The 16148-nt window shown below is 46.0% G+C and overlaps 1 protein-coding gene across 1 annotated transcript in view; it reads left to right on the top strand.

Annotated features, from left to right (window-relative positions):
- LOC311077554 (B-cell receptor CD22-like) overlaps positions 1-9892 on the top strand; it is a 34542-nt gene extending 24650 nt beyond the window's left edge. The window contains exons 3-9 of the mRNA XM_084106088.1: positions 96-440; positions 533-781; positions 1711-1965; positions 8440-8521; positions 8791-8836; positions 9004-9084; positions 9246-9892. Coding sequence (XP_083962214.1) covers positions 96-440; positions 533-781; positions 1711-1965; positions 8440-8521; positions 8791-8836; positions 9004-9084; positions 9246-9263 — 1076 coding nt within the window. The 3' untranslated portion in view covers positions 9264-9892. The remainder of the gene's footprint in view (positions 1-95; positions 441-532; positions 782-1710; positions 1966-8439; positions 8522-8790; positions 8837-9003; positions 9085-9245) is intronic.
- The last annotated feature ends 6256 nt before the right edge of the window (positions 9893-16148 follow it).

The raw sequence follows: 16148 nt of genomic DNA on the forward strand, positions 1-16148 counted from the left end.
CTCAAAGGATTTTGCAATTTGCGTACAGAAGTTTTTCCAGTATCTTTGATGCACAAGCTAAAGCTAATTCGTTCAGTCTGAATTCTGTGTTTCAGGGGTTTCTAGTGGTAATTGGAATGTGAGTTACAGTCATTCACGCATCTGTGCACTAAAGGACTCAACAGTGATAATGAGATGCAATTATACATACCCTACTGGACATCAGATCGAGAAGGTGTTCTGGACCAAAGGCCCTGCAGATGATGTAAATCCTCCAGATCTGTCTGAGGACCCTGAATACAGTCAGAGGCTTCAGTATCTGGGAGATAAACAGCAGAACTGCACCGTCAGATTGAGTTATGTGACACAGAAGGATGAACACATCTACTATTTCAGATTCATCACTAATATAACAGGAGGAAGATGGATTGGTAAACCTGGAGTGACTCTTACTGTCACAGGTGACTTTGATGAGGTTTATCTCTTCTTCTGTGCATTATGTTGAATAATAATCAGTGTATTGCACTAGATATAATGTGTGTGTTGTGTTCAGATCTTCATGTCGAGACTCCTGAGAGAGTGACAGAGGGAGATTCAGTCAATCTGACGTGTAAAAGCAGCTGCACTGTGACTGACAGAGCAACATTCATCTGGTACAGAAACTCACAGAAGATATTAACTGAGAATCAATTCAGTAACAAACTCTCCATCAATCCAGTCAGAAGAGAGGATTCAGGCAGATATAGCTGTGCTGTAGACGGACACACTCACATCTATCCTGCTGGTTATCTCAATGTCATGTGTAAGTATGAATTCAGTCATATTTTAATAACTATATATTTTGTTTATATATATTTTTTTTTTATCAATAAAGATATTGAGTGTCTATTTACACTAAGTACGAGCCACTGCCACCATCACACAGCCTGGCTTTTTACAACTGCTTTTTGCATGACTGACCAAGTTTAAAGGACAGGCTCTGCACATCGACTGCAAAACCAAGTAGCTCCTTTCCTGGGCATTTGAGGACCTTTACTGATCAGCCAACACGATCTCATGAAAGTGCGTATCTATAGCACAAATTTTATTTCTCGTGCCATTTATACGGCAAAAATTGTTTTTGCGTGCAAATGAAACGCACTGTAAACTCCTTGGGTAGGATTAGGGTTATGGAGTGCATGCGTATTACACGCCATAAAGTGCGTATCATATGCACACGAAAACTATTTTTGGCGTATAAATAGTATGAGAAATAAAATGGTTTGGGTTAAGGGTAGGTGTAGGGGTAGGGGTAGGGATAGAGACAATTAAGGTCCCATTGATGCAGCATCCATTTATGATTTTAATAATTATGATCAGATACACCCAGTATGACTTTCAGAAGTATGAACACCATTTACACTTATAGCAAAGAAAATACATTTGCTACATGTACAATTATTCATACAGCAGACACTTTCATCCAAAGTCTCTTTTAACACCCTGCTGGTGGATCCCACATGAACGCTGAGCAGTGTTAATTTAACTCCAGAGATTTAACTGTGTGACTAGTTCAAATCAAAACTGCGGGACAGTTTGCCACTTAAGCACAAATTTACAGATAGATTTACACTTATTGCGCCATTAAGAATACAAACAGTGTGATGACATGGTTTCTTAATCTCTACTGTGGTACAAACAGTTTTAAATTGCAAAAAAAAAAACCACTAAAAATAACACATTTTCTTCTAGATCCTCCACAATACACTTTTGTTGGGGTGAGTCCATGTTGTGTAATAGTGGAGGGAGATTCAGTGACTCTGAGTTGCAGCAGTGACTCAAACCCTCCTGCAGAAATCAGCTGGATTAAAGGAGGAACGATTGTAGGATCTGGAAGAAACTACAGCATCTCAATGATCAGCTCTGATGACAGTGGAGAATACAAGTGCAAGTCCATCAATGAACATGGGGAGAAATACTCTGATGCTGTGACTTTAAACGTCAAGTGTAAGTTTAAAATAAAACACAAGATGCTCTAGAACATTCCAGTATGTTGATGATGATATACACTCACCTAAAGGATTATTAGGAACACCATACTAATACTGTGTTTGACCCCCTTTCGCCTTCAGAACTGCCTTAATTCTATGTGGCATTGATTCAACAATGTGCTGAAAGTATTCTTTAGAAATGTTGGCCCATATTGATAGGATAGCATCTTGCAGTTGATGGAGATTTGTGGGATGCACATCCAGGGCACGAAGCTCCCGTTCCACCACATCCCAAAGATGCTCTATTGGATTGAGATCTGGTGACTGTGGGGGCCATTTAGTACAGTGAACTCATTGTCATGTTCAAGAAACCAATTTGAAATGATTCAAGCTTTGTGACATGGTGCATTATCCTGCTGGAAGTAGCCATCAGAGGATGGGTACATGGTGGTCATAAAGGGATGGACATGGTCAGAAACAATGCTCAGGTAGGCCGTGGCATTTAAACGATGCCCAATTGGCACTAAGGGGCCTAAAGTGTGCCAAGAAAACATCCCCCACACCATTACACCACCACCACCAGCCTGCACAGTGGTAACAAGGCATGATGGATCCATGTTCTCATTCTGTTTACGCCAAATTCTGACTCTACCATCTGAATGTCTCAACAGAAATCGAGACTCATCAGACCAGGCAACATTTTTCCAGTCTTCAACTGTCCAATTTTGGGGAGCTCGTGCAAATTGTAGCCTCTTTTTCCTATTTGTAGTGGAGATGAGTGGTACCCGGTGGGGTCTTCTGCTGTTGTAGCCCATCCGCCTCAAGGTTGTGCGTGTTGTGGCTTCACAAATGCTTTGCTGCATACCTCGGTTGTAACGAGTGGTTATTTCAGTCAAAGTTGCTCTTCTATCAGCTTGAATCAGTCGGCCCATTCTCCTCTGACCTCTAGCATCAACAAGGCATTTTCGCCCACAGGACTGCCGCATACTGGATGTTTTTCCCTTTTCACACCATTCTTTGTAAACCCTAGAAATGGTTGTGCGTGAAAATCCCAGTAACTGAGCAGATTGTGAAATACTCAGACCGGCCCGTCTGGCATCAACAACCATGCCACGCTCAAAATTGCTTAAATCACCTTTCTTTCCCATTCTGACATTCAGTTTGGAGTTCAGGAGATTGTCTTGACCAGGACCACACCCCTAAATGCATTGAAGCAACTGCCATGTGATTGGTTGATTAGATAATTGCATTAATGAGAAATTGAACAGGTGTTCCTAATAATCCTTTAGGTGAGTGTAAGTACATATTAGTAGCACACAAATGGTTCATGATCTTTGCCACAATAAGTTTGGTAATATTTTTTAGACCCTTAATTAGATTAGATTAGATTGTTTATTTAGCCACACGACAATGCCAGTGGAATTTGTTTTCGGTACAGTATGTTTAAGCTCTACATCATCATACATTACAAACAACAAATAGACAATATACTTCACAACATGTAACAATACAAGATACAGTGGGTGAATGACCATGTGTAGTGTATGAGAGGACAAACTAAACTAAAGAGAGGAGTTCAGAGTCCTGATGGCTATGGGGAAAAAGCTGTTTGTGAAGCGTTTGGTCTTGGTAGAGAGTGACCTGTAGCACCTCCCTGAGGGAAGGAGCTGAAAGAGGTGGTGCGCTGGATGTGAGGGGTCGGAGATGATTTTCTTTGCACGCTTTACAGTCCGATGTGTATAGAGGGAATCGACTGAGGGCAGTGGTTTCCCTATGATCTTAGATGCTTTGTTGCCAGTCTGCTGTAGTTTTTTCTGTTTGGCTACCATACCATACTGTTATTGATGATGTAATGATGGACTCGATGATAACGGAATAGAACAGAACAAGGAGCTGATGTTTGATCCGGTATTTTTTAAGCTGCCTGAGGAAGTAAAGTCTTTGTTGAGCTTTTGCAATGATGTGATTAGTGTTAGTTGTCCACTTCAGGTTATTGCTAATGTGTGTTCCAAGGAATTTAAAGGAGTTAGTGATGGTGATTGGATTGCCATTTATTTGTATGGGTGTTTTGGGAAATGGCCTACATCTAAAGTCCACAATGAGTTCCTGGGTTTTGGCTGTGTTGAGCTGGAGGTCATTGTTCGAACACCAATTTACAGCTTGGTCCACGACCATGCGGTACTGTGTTTCATCATTGTCTGAGATGGTTTTGTCGTCCGCATACTTTATTGTTTTCACATGGATGTAAAGTATGCTGTATAAATGGAAAAGAGCCAAGGGGAGAGAACACAGCCCTGAGGAGCTCCTGTACTGAGGGTGAGAGGGTGTGAGGTTATGTTATTAACCTTCACCCTCTGTGATCTATTCCACAGGAAGCTCCTTATCCAGTGGCATATGGCTGGGTCAATGTTCATGTCCAAGAGTGTGGTAAAGAGTTTAAATGTGTTAATAGTGTTAAAGGTGGAACTAAAGTCTATGAGCAGGATGCGTGTGTAGGTGTTTGGTGATTCCAGATGTTGCAAGGTATGGTGGAGTGCTATGCTGATTGCATCCTCAATGGACCGGTTGGCTTGGTAGGCGAATCGATATCGAATCGAGTCCATCAGCAAGGAAGTGCAGGATTTCAGGTATGCCAGAATAATCCGTTCAAATGCTTTACCACAGATGTTAGGGCAACTGGTCTGAAGTCATTGAGGCAGGTGATCTTTAAGGACTTTTGCACAGGAATAATGATGGAGCATTTAAAGCATTGTGGGACTGTACATTGGTTTAATGAGATGTTAAAAATGGTGAAAAAAAGGCGCCAATTGAGCTGCACAATGGCTAAGCAAAGCAGGGCTGATCCCATCCGGCCCTGCTGCTTTCCTGATTTTAAGCCTTTTTAAATGTAGTTCTCACCGATTCCTCCTGGATGCAGAAGGGTGGTGTCGGAATGGGGTCGGGGGGAGTGACTGGTGAGGTAGGTTTTTCAAATCTTGCATAAAAGTTATTTAATATGTTGGGGAGACTTGGATCACTGTTAAGAGGGTAGATGGGGTGTTTTTTGTAGTCTGTAATGTCCTTAAGATTTTTCCATATTGATCTTGAGCTGCTTGATGAGAATTGTTGTTCCAGTTTCGTTCCATAACTGTGCTTTGTTCTCCTTATTGCAGCTCGTAGTTTATATTTGGCTGTTCTGTATTGACTCTTGTCTCCACTTTTGTACGCCCAGTTCTTTTCTTTGCGTAAGAGATGTAAGTCTTTGGAGAACCATGTTTTTTTATTGCCATAGAATGTCACTGTTTTGGTGGGGATGCACATTTCCTCGCAGAACTTGATGTATGACGTCACAGTATCAGTTCGCAGAGGGAGTCACAAGCTGCACTGAATATGTCCCAATTCGTGCATTCGAAACACCCTCAAAGCATTTCAATGGCATCTATGAACCAGGACCTTACAGATTTGGATGTTTTCTTAATGGATTTAAGCTTTTTTTTCTGTACTTCTGAATGAGGAGCAACACTGGATGGTCAGACCTCCCCAGTGGAGCCCTCGGGAATGCCCGGTAAGCATTTGAAACTGAGATGTAGCAGTGATCCAGTGTTTTTGCTTTCTCTGCTGTGGCAAGTGACTTGTTGCTTGTAGTTTGGGAGTTCAGATGACAGGTTTGTGTGGTTGAAATCACCTTACACGATGACAGACGTATCAGGGTTGGAGTTTTCAACAGACTAGATGTGTTGGGAGAGATCGCTAATGGCTGTGTTAGCGTTAGCTTGTGGTGGAACGTAAACGCAGATTAGTATAATTGAAGCGAATTCTCTCGGGAGGTAATATGGTCTGCATTTCAAACTGATGAATTCAAGATCGGGAGAGCAGTAACGATGAAGGATTGTTGAATTGTTACACCAGCGCTGATTTACCATGAGAGAAATACCCCCTCCTTTAGATTTGAGGGATAGTTTGACTGACCTGTCAGCTCTGAAGATAGTGAAGCCAGGGGGGGTTACCGCCTCATCAGGAACCGACTGATCCAGCCATGTCTCGGTAAAGCAGAAGGCTGAGCAGTCACTGCAATTCCTGTCCATTTGTGTTAAAAGCTGAAGTTCATCCATTTTATTTTTAAGGGATCCCACGTTGGATAAGATCAGAGCCGGTAGTGGGGGCCGGTAGGGCCGTCTCCTGAACCTGGAGACCACTCGTCTCCATTATATTCTCCGATATGTAACAGCTCCTCATGACTATTTGATGTAATGCATTATGTTTCCCTCACATATAACACAGACAAACTTGCAAAACATAATAGCAGAGCAGGTACCGGGGCAAGCCTCCTGGCAGCCATGTCTCAGTGTCCATTAGTTAGGCTGGTCAGATTTGGGTGGGAGATTCAGTGACTCTGAGCTGCAGCACCAGCACTCAAAACAAACAAACAAACAACCAACCAAAAAAAAACATTAATGTCTAAATTTAAGATTTATGTATTTGAATTTCATAAATAATTTCCATCCATTTGGATTACATAGTTTTAACATAAATTAATGTGATTCTGATTCATATATGTCAGTCATACATAATTTAAACAAATAAGATTTATGTAATTTATGTAATGTTTGCGCTTTGTTTCTGTCTGATATAATTGTAAATATATATATTAAAATACTGATATTCTGGTCTATAACTCCTCCCCGAACTTCCCGCTGTCCTGTATCTTGCGCTCTCATTGGCTGCAGATCAACGGCGGTGTAGTTTTCAGTCAGAACACATTCACACAGCAGGATTTTGAATCGCAGACAGGTCCAGATGTTATGTATGCCAAATATCTCAGGGGCATCGATGACGTATCATCACCTTTCCCAGATCGTGTCTTTGATAATTCACACTGCGTGATCATCACTCACGTGAACGAGCACTGATTTGCTTATGATTTCGGGCATTTGTCGGCGATCTCGCCAAAAACCTGTCTTGTGTTTCTCTTTACTTCAGTAATTCTGCTTGTTAACAGCAGGTGTTAATCATTAATGCTCAGTCGTCACTTAATTATCTCATTAACTTCAACACTGCTTCAATGGTACTTTAAGACTATAATAGTGTGCACACACATGAACACTTTTGCTGTGTACTATTACATAAATCCCCAGCAAGCACAGTATGTCAATGTGACTTCAGGAAGATGTTAGTCTCCAACTAATCCAACATCAGATGTCATATTTAGGTTAAAAATTTAATTCAGGTTGACGTCTAAACCCAACGTTTGTTTGACAATTTGGTTGGAATAAACACTGCACTGCAAAAAGGGTGAAATGCACATTAAAGTCCACATGAAATCAGAATTGACCATATTTACTTTGTTTGCCTAAATTGATCGTTTTGTGGTGAACAATTCATCAATGCAAGTCAATCCACACAAAAAAATTTTTTGGCTTCGTAATCTTTAATCAAAATCTGAAAATGCCCCTCCCCTCTGCATTGGAGGACCTTCCCTGATGACGTATGTTTGACGGCTTGGTTTGGGAAACGCTTAACCACTCCCCTCAAACCGTTAGTCTGCTATGAGTGAGAGATGGAGAGGAGGAGCGCTAGAGTAAAACCCTGCCCTCTGTTCAATATTCCTTTTCACTGGGAAATACGTCACAACACTGGAGAAAAGTCGTTTGCAACTTCCGGTTCATGCGGACTTTAAATCTGTGAAGATCTCAGCAGAGGAGGATTAAACAACTCCACAAACAGCATTACCAGCTTCACTTATTACTAACCAGACTGACTTTATTTCTGTCAGACATCTACAAAAGTTCTTATTGAGAATTAACAGAGGTTTTGTTGTTAAATGTTGATATAATAGGTTGGTTTGAAGTCACCATTATGGTGATCCGTGTTTGCTTTAATTGACTTTTTAACATACATTTTTCTTGGACTGCAGTAACCGTATATTTATGTCAATAAAAACATTTTCAACCAAACATTAACATCTAAACCTCTGTTCATTTTCAATAAGAACTTCTGTAGATGAATGACAGAAATAAAATCAATCTGGTTAGTAATAAGTCTACTGCCATGCATTTTTTTTTTTTTTTTTTTTTTTTTTTTGGTGTTTATTCCAACTAAAATTGAGTAAGTCATTCAAACCCTCCTGCTCTGAACTTCAGCTGGTTTAAGGAGAATGAAACCTCAGCTGTTGGATCTGGACAGAGTTTCAGTGCACTACAGAGTGGACGCTTCTACTGTCAGGCTCACAATCAACATGGATCTCAGAGATCAGACGCTGTAACTGTGACTGTTAATGGAACAGCTCATAAACTTAAAGTGATAGTTCACCCAAAAATGAAAATTATGTCATCGTTTACTCACCCTCAAGTTGTTCTAAACCTCTATGAAGCATAACAAAGACATTCATACAGGTTTGGAACAACTTCAGGGTGAGTAAATGATGACAGATTTTGTCTGAACTATCACTTTAAATTACTCACTCTAAAGTGAAGTAAATTAATCTTTTCGGATGTCATACTTTTTGTCTCAGCTATAGGATGTTTGGTGATATTATACATATCCATTGGAGTGGTTTGTGGAGCTGCAATGATCATTACCATGGTGCTAATTTGGTAAGATGTTTGCAATATTTGACTGCAGTTACTTGTACTGTCTTAACCTCTTTTCAGAAACAAGAAGTATTAAGTAAAGACTCAGTTTTCAGGCTAAATGGGTGTTTCTACACATATTGATTTCAGTTCAAGTTGGATAGTTGGGGGGGGGGGGGGGGGGGGGAGAAATGATGAAGGGAAAAACTTTCTTAGAAGAAAATGTGACACTAATATAGATTTTTTAAAATATACGCTAAAATCTGATCACATCACATGAATTGGTTTTCAAGGGTAAGCAAGCGGATGAAAAAGAGAAACGACACACTCAAATCTCAGGTGAGAAAAATGATTTTGGTTATCAGTAGTTTACTAATCAGGTAAATGAACTGCACTCAGACTGAAGTCCTGAATGTAGTCGTGACTTTTATCTAGTGGGTGTTGAAAGACATTATTCATGCATTTTTTCTCTATTCTGTGTTTTTTTCTTTTTTGTTATGGAAAAGATGAGTCAGTCCAGAAATCATTATAGCAGACGTGAAGCTTCTGGTGATGAGTTAAGTGAACCTGTGTATGAGAATGCAACAGTAAGTGTTTTAACTGAGCTTTTCACACTATTCACTGAATATCAAATGTCTATAAGCATATAACAAATATAAAAAAACATAAAAAAAAAAAAAAACAGTATTACTTCTATATTCATTCACTTACTCTCATTATTTTTCTCTTCATTGTTTCTTTCTTTCAGCCAAACATGAGGCCGTAGTGTTTGGGACACAGAGCAACAAAAATGTCCGCTTGCAAATTCCTTTATGTACAGCGGAAATGGAAAGTCTTCACATCCCTTTTAAAACAACTGGGCATTTTTTATGTTAAAATTTAAACAAAAGATAAATCATATCAGACATTTTGCATGTTTAATGTAACAATTACAACCTATGCAATGCCACAGGACTCCGTTTGGATGGGAGTCTTATCAGTTTGGCACATCTTGACATGGCAATATTTTCCCACTCTATTTTTTATTTTGCAAAAACACTTTGATTCACGATTCCATTCACCTTTCAACAATGAGAACCCGTTGATGTTTTGTATAAGCTCTTTATTTTTATCTTTGGTTGTCATTTTTTACATTAAATGTGCAAATGCTCTGAGTTATCTTTGTTTCATGTTTTACATCACTGTTTCAACAGGAGTGTGTAGACTTTTTATATCCACTGTATCTCTTGTGTGTGGAGCCCTGAAAAGCAACGTGAATTGATATAAAGTGTGTAATCATTAAGGTGTATTGCTACATATAGTTTGTTTAGCTTAGATGTTTTAAGATGTTTTGTTTAACTTTAATCCTCATTGTTTGTTTTCAACGTAGAAAATAAAGATCTGATATTGCAAGTTTACAGTCTTCTGTCATACAACAGCATAAAAAGCAATAGATTTTTGGGACATTTACATGACGCAGTTTTCAACTAAAAACTGAAAACTTTGTATGCCTTTTCACTGTTCATTTACACAACAACAGTGTTCTGGGCCTGAAAACGCAAAACTTTTGAAAATGGGTTTCAAGGTGCTCGTTTCTGAAAATTATAGTTCTCTTACGAGAGGTTCTCTCGTATTGCGTAAGCTTGCTTACGCTGCGGGAAAAGTCTTCTTTTCTCGAGATACTGAAGCCAAAAATTATCCTTAATTTCATATTTTGTCAACGCAGTGCAGCTGCGGGCAGCTGAGCTAGAGCGGCATACTGCACGCTCATTGGCTGCCGCGCGGCAACTGCTTAAGCCTACCAGTGAGCCTGGCGTGACGTCACGCCCAATGAGGGCGCGCGCGCCCTCGCGCGTCACAGCCCGCCAGAATGGGCGGCGTCAGAGCGTATATAAGGAAGGCTCGTAGGCTATATTCTCTGATTTCTGTCTTTTCAGCGAAGCACTCGCATCGCTGAACTCTGAGAGGAAGCCGTCGCCGTTGTCCTGCAAGGAACAGCTAACGAGCCAGCTTAGGACAGCCTGAGGAAGCCGGACGAATCTTCGCCGCCTTCAGCCTGCCGTGCCAGCTCAGCTATCCGGCGATATCCTTCTTTGCAAAAGCTCTTTTCTGTGTGTTTTGCTTCCGCAGCACTATCTAAAAGAGCGGAGGCGTTGTTGCAAATGCCTCGCACCACGTGCGGCTCATGCCGCTTTACGCTCAGCGACAGAGACCGCCATCTTATCTGCGCTCTCTGCCTGGGCCGGGACCACGCAGCCGTCGCGCTTTCCACGGGCGGCTGCACCTTCTGTGAAGAGCTGCCGATGTCGACCCTGCGGGCTCGTCTCGCCTTCTTCACAGAGCCTGCTCCAACCGTCGTTGGGCCGCGAAAGAAGAAACGCCCCTCTCAACGACCACCGGAGCCCGAGACTCGAGCCAGGGCCTCGCCGGAGCCTCTCCCGCGAGCCTCGCTCTCTCCTTCTCCGCCCCCGCTTCCCGACGCGCAGCCGACGGCTCTCGCCCTTGATGCCGTCGCCTCAGGGGATGAAGCGGATGACAACGCGCTACTGGACACGTGCTCATTAATGGCGTCGGACAGCGAGGGATGGTCCGGTTCTGTCCGCTCCGCCTCCTCCACCAGAGCGTCCAGCAGGACTCACGCCAGTGTGGACGCCGAGCTTCTCACTTTGGCAGTCGAGCGCCTGGGCCTCGAATGGTCTCCGCCAGCGGTGTCCCCGCCCAACAGGCTCGACGGATGCTTCCTGCCCGCCAGTCGACAAGCTCCAGCGTCCAGACCAGCGCCTTTTCTACCGGAGCTTCACGAGGAGCTTGCTAAATCGTGGAATGCTCCAGTTTCGGCCAGACTCCGCTCTCCGGCCTCATCAGCTCTTTCCCGCGTGGATGGAGCCACGGAGAGGGGGTATGACCGGATCCCACCGGTCGAACAGGCGGTTGCAGCGCATCTTTGCCCCCCATCCGCTAGATGGCGTTCAAAGACTGCCCTCCCGTCTAAGGCCTGCAGGACTACTTCGGCGTTTGTCAGCCGCGCTTTCTCCGCCGCTGGGCAAGCCGCCTCAGCCCTGCACACAATGGCGGTCCTTCAAGTTCTCCAAGCCGACCTCCTCCGCCAGCTCGACGAGGGAGAACTGGATAAGTCTGCCTTGACCGACCTGCGCAGTGCGACGGATCTCTCCCTTCGCACGACGAAGACAGCGGCCCAAGCTATCGGACGTTCCATGGCTTCGCTGACCGTCATAGAGCGCCACCTCTGGCTAACGCTAGCCGACATGGGGGAACAAGAGCGGTCCGTGTTTCTCAACGCCCCGCTCTCACCCACCGGTCTCTTCGGCCCTGCGGTGAGTGGCCTCGTGGACCGCTTCTCTGAAGTACAGAAGGCGTCACAGGCCATGAACCTCTTTCTGCCCCGCCGCTCGAGCTCCGCTGCAGGCCGCTCTAACACTCAGCCTCCTGCACGCAGCTCCATGCAGCGCCCGTCTCGACCTCCAGCTTCGCAGCAGCGCCAGCGCGGCCGACCCAGGTCCCGCTCCACCAGCCAGCACAGGCCGCTACCCCCGCGGGGTCCCCGGCCTAGAGTTTCGCTGAAACCCGAGCCTGCGAAGTCCTCCTAGCACTCGTCGAGAGGAAAAGACGGTTGAGTCCCGCCGCGGCCGGACCGCCGTCAAAGCTAACTTGTATCCCTCTGCCAGTCCCCTTGATAAAGGCTACTGCAGTAGTGTCCACCGCAGCCAACGAGCCAGTTTCTCAACTCTCTCGCCTGCACACAAACGCCGTTTTTACGGCGACCCAGATAAATCAAATAAAGAGTGTAAAATCTGGTCATTCGGCTCACGCCGTCAGTGTTATGAGTGTAGTAAACATGCCCACGTCCCAGTGTTCATTGCTACACACAAGCACAATCTCCCCTGTGTACCCCACAGAGTGCACTCACATAAAGCGCGCTACGGCCGCTCGAGTGTTAGTTGTAGGTCACGTGCCCACGCCCCAGTGCTCACACCTACACAGTGCTCGCTCTGTCTCACACATTCGGGGTCCAGAGCAATCCGTCACCGGCTGTGTGTTAATAAAGAGCCCTGTGCCCGCTACACAGCACGCACACTCTCATGTGAACACTCACGAGCCCGCCCCGCTTCCGCGCCGCGAGCCGTCACACTCAACGCTCTCTCACAGCATCACTCAGCCGGCTGCCGCTATCAGCGAGCCCCCGTCTCCCCTCACTGCCACTGCGCGACTCGCGCACATACCGCCACAGGCTCCTTGTCCCGCGCTGTGCGGCGGGCGGGACCCGGAGGCGATTCGACCCCTAGCTATGAGTGCGAATGCATGGAAAGCTATTCCGGGAGTGTCGAAGTGGGTACTAAACACAGTGATAAAGGGCTATTCGCTTCAATTCGCTCGCCGCCCCCCGCGCTTTCGCGCCCGGGTCGAGACTCAAGTGAAGCCGGATGCAGCTCATCTGCTTCACGCAGAAATAGCGAATTTGCTGCACAAAGGGGCGATAGAACGAGTTCACCCGCCGGTTACCGAGGCAGGCTTATACAGCCGTTATTTCCTCGTACCCAAGAAAGGCGGAGCGCTCAGACCTATATTAGATCTGAGACATTTGAACAAAGTGCTCGTGAAACGACCGTTCAAAATGCTCACGACCAGTCAAATCCTCGCGCAGATTCGCCCGGGGGACTGGTTCATCTCTCTCGATCTGAAAGACGCGTATTTTCAGATTCAGATTATACCCCGTCACAGGCCATTCTTGAGATTCGACGGTCAGGTATATCAGTACACCGTCCTGCCGTTCGGCCTGTCCCTGGCACCCCGTACATTTACGAAGTGCATGGATGCGGCTCTCGCACCCCTGAGATCGAAGGGAATGCGAATTCTGAACTATCTGGACGATTGGCTCATTATAGCGCACTCAACAGAGGAACTAGTTTCTCACAAGACAGCGCTTCTCGGTCATTTGGAAAGCCTGGGTCTTTCCGTGAACTGGGACAAGAGCTCTCTAACCCCCAGCCAGTCTATCACTTTTCTGGGTATAGATCTGGATTCGGCGGCGATGACGGCCAGATTATCAACACAGCGCGCATGCTGTGTTCGACACCTCGCCACTTCCATTCAAGTGGGGAAAGTTTTTCCCCTGAAAACCTTTCAGAGGCTTTTGGGCCATATGGCGTCAGCCGCAGCGGTCCTGCAGCTGGGTTTACTTCGAATGCGCCCGCTTCAATGCTGGCTAAAGTCGGAAGTGCCCCGCAATGCATGGTTTTCGGGCCGTGCACCAGTCAGAGTGACTCAGCGCTGTGTCTCAGCCCTGCAGCCCTGGCTGGCGGCCGAATGGTATCAGCGGGGAGTGACGATGGGGGTCATCGCACACCGCAAAGTGGTCTCGACAGACGCGTCCAACATGGGTTGGGGAGCGACTCACGAGGGCAGTCCGATTTGCGGCCCATGGTCGAATACGGAGAAAAGCCTTCACATAAACTGTCTAGAGATGCTGGCGGTCGAGAAAGCGCTGAAGCACTTTCTACCGCTTCTACGGGGACACCATGTGCTAGTTCGCTCGGACAACATGTCAGTGGTGTCTTACGTGAACCGCCAGGGCGGAATCAGATCCAGAACCCTGCGCGCTCTCACAGAGCGCCTCCTATCCTGGGCTCAGGGCCCGCTGCGCTCCCTAAGGGCAGCTCATGTACCCGGTCGTCTGAACGACGGCCCGGACAGACTGTCCAGGGACAACGTTCCCCCGGGGGAATGGTCTCTACACCGCCAGACGGTCCAAACGCTTTGGCGTCGTTTCGGCGAAGCGGAGATCGACCTCTTCGCCGCGAGCGAGAACGCTCAGTGGCAGAGGTTTTTCGGCCATAGCAGCGTTCGCCGATTCGGTGCGCGGCCGCTCGCTGGGCAGGAACGAACTCATTACCCGCTTTCTGCGCGGGGCCAGGAGGATGAACCCTCCTCGGCCCCCGTCAGTCCCTATTTGGGACCTGTCTCTGGTCCTAGAGTCCCTAAAAGTGCATCCATTCGAGCCTTTGGACTCTGTGGAGTTGAAATACTTGACGCTTAAAACCGTTTTTCTGCTAGCTCTGGCTTCAGTCAAACGAGTGGGTGATTTGCATGCGCTGTCCGTCAGCGCGTCGTGCCTCGAGTTTGGACCTAACGACTCGTTAGCCATTCTCAAACCGAAGCACGGTTATGTCCCCAAAGTGTTAGGTACTCCCTTTAGGGCTCAAGTCATTACCCTATCGGCCCTGCCGTCATCCGGCAGCGAGGAGGGTGTTAACCGCCTTTGCCCGGTCAGGGCGTTAAGGTGTTATGTCATGCGCTCTACAGCCTTCAGGCTCTCAGAGCAGCTTTTCGTCTCGTTTGGAGGGCGCGCTAAGGGTCGCGCCGCCTCGAAACAGACGCTATCCAGATGGATAGTGGATGCTATTGCAGCAGCATATGCGTCAAAAGACCTGCAATGTCCGTTGGGCATACGGGCTCATTCCACCAGAGGCATGGCCTCATCGTGGGCATGGTCCAGCGGGATTTCCATTCATGACATTTGTATGGCGGCGGGCTGGGCGTCCCCCTCTACATTTGTTAGGTTTTATAACCTGGAAGTTCCCGCCCTGCAGGCTAAACTTCTGTCAGTCTAGTCGTGTTCATGTCCTGCTCATGTGCGCAGGCTGTATTATCGATTAGCTTGTCTGTTGAGCTGCACGCTCAGGGTATCAGTATGCATAGACCGGCCGTACCGTTCTTGTGTTCCCTAGGTGTGCTTATGAACATGTGTTGGCCCGCACCGCTGGCCACCTGTCATTTCACCTCTATGCTTTTCATAAAGAGTCATATGTGATCGTTAGGCGCGCACGGCGTGGACAAGGGGTTCCCGCAGCGTAAGCAAGCTTACGCAATACGAGAGAACCTCTCGTAAGAGAACGATACTTGGTTACTCACGTAACCTCGGTTCTCTCTAGAGAGGGAACGAGTATTGCGTTCCCTGCCGTGCTTAAAGCCTATAGCTCGTGTCGCTTCATTCGACAGAAAACAGAGAATATAGCCTACGAGCCTTCCTTATATACGCTCTGACGCCGCCCATTCTGGCGGGCTGTGACGCGTGAGGGCGCGCGCGCCCTCATTGGGCGTGACGTCACGCCAGGCTCATTGGTAGGCTTAAGCAGTTGCCGCGCGGCAGCCAATGAGCGTGCAGTATGCCGCTCTAGCTCAGCTGCCCGCAGCTGCACTGCGTTGACAAAATATGAAATTAAGGATAATTTTTGGCTTCAGTATCTCGAGAAAAGAAGACTTTTCCCGCAGCGTAAGCAAGCTTACGCAATACTCGTTCCCTCTCTAGAGAGAACCGAGGTTACGTGAGTAACCAAGTATCGCTTTTGTCTCAGAGTAAACTACAAAACATTTGCTTTTGTGTACTTTCTTTAAAATTAAGGTTTATCTGCCATTTTAATTCATAATTTCCACAAAGTGCCATAGAGGACGTCCATATGATTGGTGAGTAATATTTCACTTATTCTGAAGTAATACGACAGCTTTGTGTGAGAAACAAATTTAAAATGTAAGTGATACTGTATATTAGTTGAGGGAGGCCTGTTGATAACTCTGACTTTACTCTAAACAAGTAATAAAAACTCGGTGAGTGTTTTAGCGCAATTTTCTGACCTCATGGGATCACAACACTAAG

This window comes from Abramis brama (assembly GCF_963993115.1).
Source record: "Abramis brama genome assembly, chromosome: 2".
Classification (NCBI taxonomy): Eukaryota; Metazoa; Chordata; class Actinopteri; order Cypriniformes; family Leuciscidae; genus Abramis; species Abramis brama.